The sequence below is a fragment of the Poecilia mexicana genome, unplaced genomic scaffold (genome assembly GCF_051168715.1).
Source record: "Poecilia mexicana isolate PSO_F unplaced genomic scaffold, ASM5116871v1 scaffold_18, whole genome shotgun sequence".
Classification (NCBI taxonomy): domain Eukaryota; kingdom Metazoa; phylum Chordata; class Actinopteri; order Cyprinodontiformes; family Poeciliidae; genus Poecilia; species Poecilia mexicana.
In genome coordinates this window covers 10,923,686-10,934,244 of record NW_028263387.1, presented here as the reverse complement: position 1 = coordinate 10,934,244, position 10,559 = coordinate 10,923,686, and the positions used below count along the sequence as shown (strand labels likewise).

General features: G+C 46.2%; 1 protein-coding gene across 1 annotated transcript; it reads left to right on the top strand.

Moving 5' to 3' along the window:
* ajuba (ajuba LIM protein) lies at positions 1-10,201 on the top strand. The gene is made up of 8 exons (XM_014988874.2): positions 1-2,359; positions 6,624-6,725; positions 6,841-6,908; positions 7,000-7,062; positions 8,041-8,171; positions 8,392-8,443; positions 9,376-9,444; positions 9,594-10,201. Exons 1-8 carry the CDS (start codon positions 1,000-1,002, stop codon positions 9,723-9,725), a joined length of 1,977 nt encoding a protein of 658 aa, XP_014844360.1. The 5' UTR covers positions 1-999; the 3' UTR covers positions 9,726-10,201.
* Positions 10,202-10,559: the final 358 nt, after the last annotated feature.

Sequence of the window (10,559 nt, the reverse complement as noted above, 5' to 3'; positions counted from 1 at the left end):
GGGAGGCAAGTTATTATTTGAGGGGAAAGAAAGAGACAAAGTTGTTGGACTGTGCGGTGCTCACGGGGAGGGATTTTATTTATCTGGACCGACTCGTTTTAGCTCAGCACCGGTCTGCTGGGAGACTAGGAGTAACGGAGCGCCGATTCAAATCATTCCCGTTTCTTTGCCCAAACTTCTCTGCCACTAACACCGAGTCCCCGAGCCGGATTCTTTTCTTCTTCTCCCTTTGAATCGGGAATGATAAAAGCAGCCGGAGCCGAGCCGAGCGGATGGACGTACGGACGGAGTCCAGCCAGTGTCCCGTGTGTATCTTTTCTGTTCCCCTCTCTTTAAAGCCAGTATAATCTTACTGTGAGCACATGAGATGAACGGCAGACGTCGGCTGAGTCGACTATCTGAGCACAAACGGGTTTATTTTCTCGTCTACACTGGACCCACATGAAGAGGCGACGGTCCGCATCCTGCTGAACCTCTCCGCTTTGTGTTTTCAAAGAGAAGAGAAAGAAACTGGACACTGAGAAGACTTTGGTGGAGTGGATTTCAGAGAGGTGAAGTCTTGCAGATGTGGAGGATCGACAAAGGAAGCCCTCCATAGGTCACGACGAAGTGTCCATGTTTGTCTTATTTCCTGGCTGGACTGGCTTGAATTCTTTGTGTTTTATGTCCACGGAGCCTACCTGTGTCTGTGGGTTTTTCCACACGTGGAGTTGAATCATGTTAAACTCTTGAAATGTCTTAAGAATATATATATATATATATATTTTATTTATCTGCTTTGTATTTATTGCGTGTATAGAAGTTGTCCTTGTAATTTCAAGAATATTTCTCTCTCTTTTTTTTGTTTTTTTTTAACATCTTTTTAGAGTTTGATTCAAATCATTTCAAGTGTAGCCGTGTTAGAGCATCTTTTGTTCTGCTGTACATCTCCCTCACACTGTATCTGAGTTATTGCTCTGTAGCATAAAGGAAGACACTGTAACTCTGGAGGCTCCCATCATGGACCGGCCTATAAGCAAGCTGCTGGGGAAGCTGAAGCTCACCGACGCGGGCAGTGTGAAGTTCAACAGCTCCAAGAAGAAACACGACTCCACCAGCAACTCCAACAACAGCAACGCAAACATCTCCGGAGCGTCTGCTCCCGGCTCCGCGGCCGCCTCGCCCTCCAGGCCCGCCCAGTTCTCCACCGCCGGCGACGCGGGAGTCCCGGCGACACCGTCGTCCTCCACGCTGGGCGCCGATGGGGAGCAGCCGCTGCATCCCTCCACCTTGGCACAACTGAGGCGGCCCTCCTCCCAGCAGCGAGCCTCCTGTTACCTGACGGACGGAGTGGAGGCCCACCTGGGCCTGACCCCTGACGCTGACCCCGTGGGGGCGCTGGGCTCCAAGGCCTCTCTGAACCAGCGGCGCTATTCGCTGGAGCTCCAGCAGCTGGTCAGGCGGCAGCAGCTCCTGTCCCAGCCACCGCCCCACTCCATCCCGCCGCCGTACCCTGCTCCGGGATACGGGTCGGCTCCCAGAGGGGGGCTGGCCGAGCAGGGCTACAACCCTGAACCCGAGAGGCACAAGCGCTTCTCCCTGCAAGAGGCCCTGTTGTACAAGCGCCTCAGCACCGGGGGTGAAGTGTGGGACAACCCCAGACCCGCTTCCCTGTCCCATCCGCCCCATCGCCCCTCTGATATACCTGGAGGGGGCAGCGTGGGTTTGTTTTACCCACCCGGTCCCACCCTGAGCCCGTGTTCGTCGTTCAGCCTGCAAGAGTCGGTGCTGGTCAGCCCCAGGTCCAGCTTCGCCTCCAGCACGGCCAGCGGCGGAGGCGGGGGCAGCCCCATAGGGAGCCGCTGCAGCAGCAACAGAACCAGCGGCATCAGCTTGGGCTACGACTCCCGCTACTCTGTTTCCGTCCAGCAGCAGCCCATGCAGGCTGGAGGGTCTGCGGCGGGGTACGGGCCTCCAGGCCGAGCCGGGGTCACCGCCGCAGAGGCCTGGACTCAGTACCTGGAGACAGGGGGCCGCCCGGGGCCATATGACAGCCGCCACTCCTACCCACCGGCGGTGGGAAGCCCGGCGGCAGCCTGCTACCAGGGAGGCCCCGAGTGGTGGGAGGACAAGCAGGCGGCGAGAGGGAAAGAGGCGGCCCGGTACTCGGACCTGCCCGGAACCCGCTACCAGGAGGAGCTGACCCGACTTCTCTTGAGGGATGCTGCCCGAGAAGGCGGGGGGCTGCTGGAGGGCCTGAGGCTGAAGGATCAGCCTCTACCCTCACCAGGGACGGCGTCAGCCACCGGGCCGGTCCGACCTCAGGAAGACTCCGGGGCAGCTGGAAGAGAGACGGCGGAGAACCGGCAGGAGTTCTTTGGTGAGAAAATTTTTCAGCTAAAGTTTTGAGGTACTTGGTAGGAAGAGACATGATGATATGTCAGTATTGTTAACTGGAGATGGTCGATATATCGGCACTAACATCGGTATCAGCTGATATTCTTAATTCTTTTAACATATTGGTATCAGGCCGATAAATAAAATAAGCCGATATTACTCTTATTGCTGCTTGTCTCTGGAAGGAGAGACGAGAGAGTTAGTCTTGTGGGATTTGTTTGGTCATGTGATAGCAATGCAGCAAAGGATTGTGGGTAGATTATCTGAAGCAGTGGTAAAATCAGTTGTGTTTTTCCCCCCCCAAGGCATCGAAAAGTTAGAAAAATAAAATGTATGTCAGTTATCGGCGATAAGAGTAATTTTAATATCGGATATCGGCCCAAATTTTTATATCGGTGCATCCATACTGGTAACACACTGTCTGCTCTAGAGACGCACCAATCAGCATCTCTGGTCAGAGACAGGAAGATGATGGTTTTTATTTACTAATACTGTAGTTATTGTTTCTCACTGTATTGATGGGTCAGAACTACAAACTACTGCATTTGTTTGTCCTTTTAAGTGCATCAATCATCATCACACACTTAGAAAATCTAGTTTTTCCAACCGATTTTTTTTTGTGTGTGTGTGTGTGTTTTTTTTGTTTTTTTTTCCCTGGTGCGTTCAAAACTTCTATCATCTTCCTTCAGAAAAAAAAAGAAAGTTGGGAACTCAGGCCTTAAAGAAAAAATTGTCGGTCTGCATCGGCCAGGAAAACTGGGATCGGTGCATCTCTAGTCAAACCGCAGCCCCAGTTTTAGCCGCTGCTGCCAGAATCGTGTGTTGGGTCGTCCAGCGTCTGCCTTCGCCGTGTTATTACCGCCGTCTGGTGTCGGATCACAGGTTTCCCTCTAAATGAAGGGGTTGCATGGAGAGATGGACAGATTAATAGCTGAAGGAGCATATTGGCTCGCTGGAAGGTGCCGCAGAAACCTGCAGAGACTTGCAAGGTCAGAGCGCATCGAGCTCAAGGAAAGAAAAGAAGCGATCGGGCTTCAGAAAGCGACTCCAGGCAAACGGAGATGAAGTCAAAGGTGTGTTTAAAAAAAAAAAATGGGGAGGAGGAAAAACAACAAAAAACAAAGTTAAAGTAGCACATAAATGATTTTACAAGCTTTTGTGTGACTTTAAAGATGAGGCAGGTGTAGCAAATTTCACCGCAGCGTCTGCGTTTCTAATGCGCCGAATCCTCACAGCTTTTATGTGTCAAAACATTCCTCTGTAACACAAATTACATGCTTCCATATAAAGACAGCTCTGGCCATTACTGAGTCACACAAGATTAAGTCTCAGCCCTCCCCTGTGTGTGTGTGTGTGTGTGTGTGTGTGTGTGTGTGTTTTTCTGTGGCAGGGTGTGTTTCGCCTACCTCAAGTGACTTTAGGCCACAGCAATGCAGCGTTAGAGTGTGTGTGTGTGTGTGTGTGTGTGTGTGTGTTTAACGCAGCCTTGGCGTGTGCAGGGGCGGGGTGCTGCAGCCTGTTTTTCTGCTCAGGTATGTGTGCCCGGAGGGGACATACAACACCGCGCTGCGCCGGGCCACTGAAGACAGACGCTCTCTCACACACACACACACACACACACACACCTGTGGGAAAACTCCCCTCCTCAGCTGAAACAGAAAGTGGAAACAGAAAAAAGGCAGAACTAATTTAAGCGTCCAGTTTGATCCGCCCACCATGTTTCCTCCTCACGGCGCCTTGCAAAATATATTCACACCCCCACTCTGAGTGTTTTAGGTCCACTACGTCACAACCATGTGATTTTTGATTTGGTGATAGATCAACGCAAAGTAGCGTCGCGCAAAAAAAACAAACAAAAAAAAATTACACATATATATAAATATATAGTTATTGTCAATAACATCTGAAAAGTGCGGTGTGCATTTTCACTCCGCCCCATTTGAGCTCAAACCATTTTGTTGTAATTACAGCTAAAAGTCTTTACCAGCTAGAATATTTTTTGTTGTTGTTGTTTTTTTTGACTGTTCTTCGGACTTTGACCAGGCCCCTCTAAAGGTTGACTACTCTAATGTCTGGCTATATGTTTAGGGTCTCGAGTCTTTTGCAAACTCTGGCTGGTTTTCGTCACATTATCCCCGAAGCATGATGCTGCCACTACCGTGTTTTGACAGTGTTCAGAATGCCAGACTTCCTCCTCACATGAGATTTTACATTTTGGCCAAAAATTTGATTATTTTTTTTGTATCTTTTTTTGTAATCTGGCCAGTTTCTGTTCAAACTTTTGCTGTGTTGAATTAAAATACAAAGGACTTAAAAACCAAATGTGCGGTGGTGGCGCAGGGGCAAAGCACAACCCACATATTGAGGCCTTAGTCTTCATGCCGGTGGTTGCAGGTTCAACTCCTGGCCTGGCAACATTTGCCAAATGTCTCATTACCCTCCTTCCTGTCAAACTACTTTCAAATAAAAGGCCACTAGAGCCAACAAAAATAAATTCACCTCCTCACATTTTAGCTTTTTTTTTTTTTTAAACAATGTATCATTTTTCATCCCTATACAGTTATTCTTTACTTTTTAAAACCACAGTAAAATACGTTAAGCGTGACAAAAAGGAGCATACATACCTTCCCCAGCCTCTGCACCTCACGCGGTTGTTTTCCTGCTCACTGCTACATGTAGCGATTTGGGGCATATTTAAAGTTTCAGCTATCACCTTCTGGGGATTTTCTTTTTTTTCTTTTTTTTTTTTTGGCTTTGGCACAGACTTGAGTTTTCTCTGAGACATCAAAGAGGTGGTGTGAAGCCCAAAGCAGCAGCAGCAGCAGTGAGGAGGAATTCTTGATTTGTGTGGCACTCCCTCAACCACATGAGAGGCAGGAGGAAAAAGCGCTCAGTGCCACCCGTAAATAGATCACAGGAAGGAGTGACTGTCGGACCACCGGCGGCCTCCGCTTCACGCTTTACACGCTGCCGTAGGACGCAGCGCCGCTTCCGACAGGAGGAAACCGACTGATTGGTCATTTTGACCGAGAACAGTCGATGATTCTTTTTTTTTTTTGTTTGTTTGTTTTTGTTGCGTGGGTAATTGATGGAGGCTTCAGTTTAATCGTTACGGAAACGGCTCTGATGTGTTGGGCACCAATACTTTTAAGCTCCAGTTTTATCCACATTCCAGCCCACAGGTTAAAGAATTCACAGCGGTGAAACAAGCCCTCAGCATCATGGTGCCACTGCCGTCTCGTCATTGTACGCTGTAAAAACACAAAATCTGAAGTAGTTTTGGTTTAGTTTCTGGTTTAAATATCTTAGTACACTTGAAATAAGACTAACTTTAAAGTAACTTGGAAAGTGGAGCTTGCCTTAAGTCTAAACTTAAACTAGACTTTTTCATCAGTATTATGAATTTATTGACTTAAGCTCCTACATCAAGCTGAAAAGTTACTTTTAAGTTAGTTTTGTCTTATTTCAAGTGTGCTCTGACATTCGAACAAGAAACTAGACCAAAAATACTTTGAGTTTTTGAGGTTTTGCCGTGTAGAATGAGAGAACAATCCTCATCTCGTGTGGGCTTAAACTTTCCTCATTTGAGTCCAGTTTTAAGGGTCAAACTTTAGAAAAGAGGCTTGTTTTGTTGCTTGGTAACATCACTGTACAGGTTAACGTAGATCCTCTAGACACTAAATCTGCTTCTCGGATAATTTTCCCCGTCCTCTAACGGGGGCATCGGCCGCAACCCCCTCCCCCCCCACCTCTTCACTTGTGGGAGAAAACCTGATCTGGATTCGTGAAAAAAATGAACAAGTTTTAGTCACTTTCTGGCTCCTGGAGCGAATCGAAGAAGCCCTGTCATTATAAACATCCCAAATTGCTCTAAATGTGGGGGTTTGAATAAAACTCAAAGGGCCCGTCTTAAGCTCCAAACTCCTGGAAGAAAGAGCGCTCTATTCCGAGAGCGGGATCCGGCGGAGTTTCCCCTTTAATAACAGACACATGAGTGGATGAGCAAACAGCCTGGCATGGGGAGACGGGCTTCAGCCGCGCGAAAATCCCCTAGGTGGTGCGAACCAGAGGATTTACAAGTGTTGACGGTGTGTGTGTGTGTGTGTGTGGAGGTGGATTTCAGGACACATCCTCCTGGAATGCTGTCGTAAACAGGAGCTGCCACTAAACGCCTGTTTGTGTGTGTGTGTGTGTGTGTGTGTGTGTGTGTGTGTGTGTGTGTGTTTTCTCCCCTGAACCCACCGTAGGTACCTGTGTGAAGTGTGGGAAAGGCGTGTACGGGGCGGATAACGCCTGCCAGGCTCTGGATCACCTCTATCACACTCGCTGCTTCACCTGCGTCTCCTGCGGTGAGTCTCGTCTCCTGCAGAGTCGGCGCCGTGCCCTTCGTTAAAAACTCCCCCCCTCTACCTCCCTCTCTCTTTTTTTTTTTTTTTTAAATGAAAAAATGTGACCCCTCTGCAGGTCGCACCCTGAGAAACAAGGACTTCTACAATGTCAACGGCTCTGTGTACTGTAAAGAGGATTACATGGTGAGAGCCGAGGTCGAGATGTGTTTTGACACCTTCGGAGTCGGGATGAACTCTAATCTCTCTCTTTTTTTTTTTTTTGTTTTAATTACAGTTTTCGGGATTCCAGGCAGCTGCTGAGAAGTGTAGCGTGTGTGGTCACCTCATCCTGGAGCAGGTGAGACGTTTCCACACTCACACCCAGGGACGATTATGTCAGATTTAAAGAAAATCCCATTCAAGCTCCACCAATCTTGCGTTGGGTAACGTTTTTTTTTGTGTGTTTTTTCCTCCCCCCCCCACGATGACTTTACACATCCCCACGTTTCCCACAATTCCCTTTGAAGCCGTTCTCCTGGGGACGGAGAAATGCGCTGACGTCTCTCTGTTGCCACTTCTTTGGTTTCCCACGATAAGATTTGGCCTGGAATGTTTGCCTTGGCTTTTTGGTAAATAGACTTAAGGCTGTGCAGTGATTATCTGCAGACTTTTTTTTTTAAACTTATATGAACCACGTCGTGCTTATTAATAGAAGGCGGCCTGTGAGCCACGGGAACCGAACTTCACATGGGGAGCTTGAGGGGCGAAGTGTGAGGAGAGCTGGAGATGTTTATCTAGAGAGCAACTTTCCTCGATCTGGACATTTTAGCTTACAGTCTGGGAAAAAAAAAAAAAATAAAAGTATTTCTTTACGTTCTCTGTCTCTTATGCGCTGACTTTATCTACACTTCCTTCTTTTATTCCTGCCATAGTTCCTTTTTGCCATCCTGTTTTTATCCAACTAGTTATCTAGATATCTTGTTAGCTGTGTTTGTTTTAAAGCTGACCCTCCTTGTATGCATCAGCCATATGTGACCTTTTCCAGAGTTGCAGCTCATTAACCCTGCAAGAATTTGTACATCGTCGTCTTGCGCAGCAGGAAGCCGTTAGCACGTTTTGTTCTTGTGCATCTAGGCTGTGCTTGTGTTCTAATAAAGGTTGCTAAGAGAATGATCAGTGAAATGGATCTAAACACAATATGAAAAGGTAAAAAAAAAAGGAACAAATAATTGGACAAATATTCTTCTACAGTTTTCCCACTGAGGGATAATAAAAGGTAGCTCTGTTCTACGGTTTTGCGTAAAATCTAAATGTTTTTTTTAACGTGTGTGTCCAGATCCTGCAGGCCGTTGGGAACTCCTACCACCCCGGCTGTTTCCGCTGCGTGGTGTGCTCCAAGGCTCTGGACGGGGTTCCCTTCACTGTGGACCAGCACAGCAACATCTACTGCGTGGCGGACTACAACAAGTGAGGATCCACGGATTATTGAGTTACTTTCTCCTTTTGGATTTGGAAAAATTGAGAGAGCGAAACCTTCTAAGTCGTGCTATACGTTGACCGTTGAGGGTTTTTTTTGCATTTCCATAATGTATATTTTTATAGTTTTTTCACATGAGAGATGCATACTTAGTTTAATGTTTGGCAGACGTTTCCACAGCAAATAAACTTTCTCCGGTCACATCTGCAGGACTTTTGCTCCAAAGTGCGCAGCGTGTTTGCAACCCATCTTACCGACTGAAGTGAGTAGCCTCTTATCTGTTTTAATGAGTAATCCTTTATCTGACTTGAACTGGATATCGTCATAAAGGGCATCGTTTTTGCAGCTTTTGTTTTCTCTGTTGTGTTTAGGATTGTAGCCCGCAGTAGTTATGGTTATTTTTATGTGTCAAGCTGAGAAGTATGTGGAGGAAGGGGGAAAAAAAAGCATGAAATAAATGAACTGAGAACAAAGCAGATGTGCTTGGTGTTCGCTCAGTGAAGACTTGGGCATTTAAGAAAGCAGCTGTAAGCAAACTTCCCACTTGGAATATGAATCATAAGGGGAATATTTGGCATGAAATTCTGAGTTACAAAGTAGCAGCTTAGTCACACAACAAACCGGCACAGTGCCCAGGCATTTAAAAGCTCTCTCTGACGAGCCTACAAGTCGCCCCCAGTGGTGAATTACCAATTGTTGCATCACATGGGATCCAAACAAAATCATCCTTTTTCTTAAGTCAATATTTTGTCTTAATATTCGACTCATACAGTGGATGGAAGGAAAAAAAATACATACGAAACTATTGACCTGTTATTTTGATTCAGGGAAGCGAGCAGCTATTAATTTATGTAATAAAAGTGAATTGTGAAAGAGAACATCATTTTACCTGAAAAACTTTATGCTCACAAACGACACCCATCCATTTCTTTTGGAAAGTTTTTTTTTGTTTTTAACAGGAGAACAATACCTTTCCATTGAATTTCTTTCTCTATTGATGATTCAAAGCCAATCATTCCTGTTTCTACATTTTTGAAATACTAATGGAACAGAATCAGTTGAATCTACAGAACATGAAACTCTTAAGTTCATCCAGGTTATCTGTGTTCAGGCTACATGAAATGCATGAAGGATTTCCCTGAAGCGAGTGCAGGCGTTCCAGACGTTATTTTAGCTCTTTGTTTTGTTTCCCAGGGCAGCGAGGAGATCCTCAGGGTCGTGTCTATGAACAAGGACTACCACTTTGAGTGCTACCACTGCGAGGTGAGTTATATCCGCCAACAAAGGTTTCCTCCTGACAGTCTCCTTTCCAGGAATTCTGTTATGTAATCGTCAAACGGCTGAGCTGCCTTCCCCTCTGTGTGCATTCCTGTCCTTATCCGAGTATTTCTTTTTTCCTTCCCGTCTCCCAGGAGTGTGGCAAGCAGCTCTCCGATAAGCCCGGCTCGCAGTGCTTCCCTCTGGACTCTCATCTCCTCTGCCACTCCTGTCACATGAGCAGAGTGTGTGGCACACACAGCGTTCCCCCACACAACACACACTGATCACGCCGTGCAGCTGTGGATTTTCCTTTTCTTAAAGAATCGATCGACGCGTTCTCGGTCTTTCTTGTGCATCTTCTTTTAAAACGAAACTGCTGACGTCGAGACATTTCATTTAGCCACATTTCATGTCCTCTGATTGGTCCGTCACATGTGCTGCCTGCTGTACATCTTGTACTATTACTGTACTATAGATTAAAAAAAAAGGGAACAAACTACTGCTTTTTAACCCCAGTGTTGCTACTGTTTGCTGTAGAAGAACAAAAAGGGATTTTACTGAATTATGTTGTGTACATACATTATGACTAGCAAACTTTTGCACTTAAATTTTGACTTTACTGTAAGTTGTTACATGAATCTGTGCAAGCTGAAGAGAAACCATGTTGTCATTTCTGTATGTTAAGTATTTTTCCATTTGTGCTCAGATTGTGCTCTTACAGATATTGGTCACAATTTTAATAAAAGCAGATGTTAACAAATTTACAGGGAATATCCCTCTGATCTGCAGCAACCCCTATGCATGTAAATGTGGCACCTTTCAGAGAGGTGTTAAGAAAAAGACAATAAATTAGGTTCCTAGGAATTTGACATTTCTCAGCTGCTAGGTTTGAGAGCTGGTATTTATCGTGCCAGGAGGATGAAGAAAGAGGGAAAAAAATCCTCTTAATCCAACCATTAAAAGGTGCCTCGGAGGCTTGCCGGGGAAAACATTTTTTTCTGATCTTCCAACCACAAACAAATTAGCAGAGTTTAGTAAACTGCTTTGATCAGACGACACCAAGATTACATCTTTCAACAAAAACTAGCTGGGTTTGTACAAAAATCCCAAGCTGGATG

Coding starts and splice junctions, on each gene's coding strand:
- ajuba (XM_014988874.2), top strand. CDS start 1,000: ATGGACCGGCCTATAAGCAAGCTGCTGGGGAAGCTGAAGCTCACCGAC. Junction 2,360..6,623: donor GAACCGGCAGGAGTTCTTTG/GTGAGAAAATTT, acceptor AACCCACCGTAG/GTACCTGTGTGAAGTGTGGG. Junction 6,726..6,840: donor CTTCACCTGCGTCTCCTGCG/GTGAGTCTCGTC, acceptor ACCCCTCTGCAG/GTCGCACCCTGAGAAACAAG.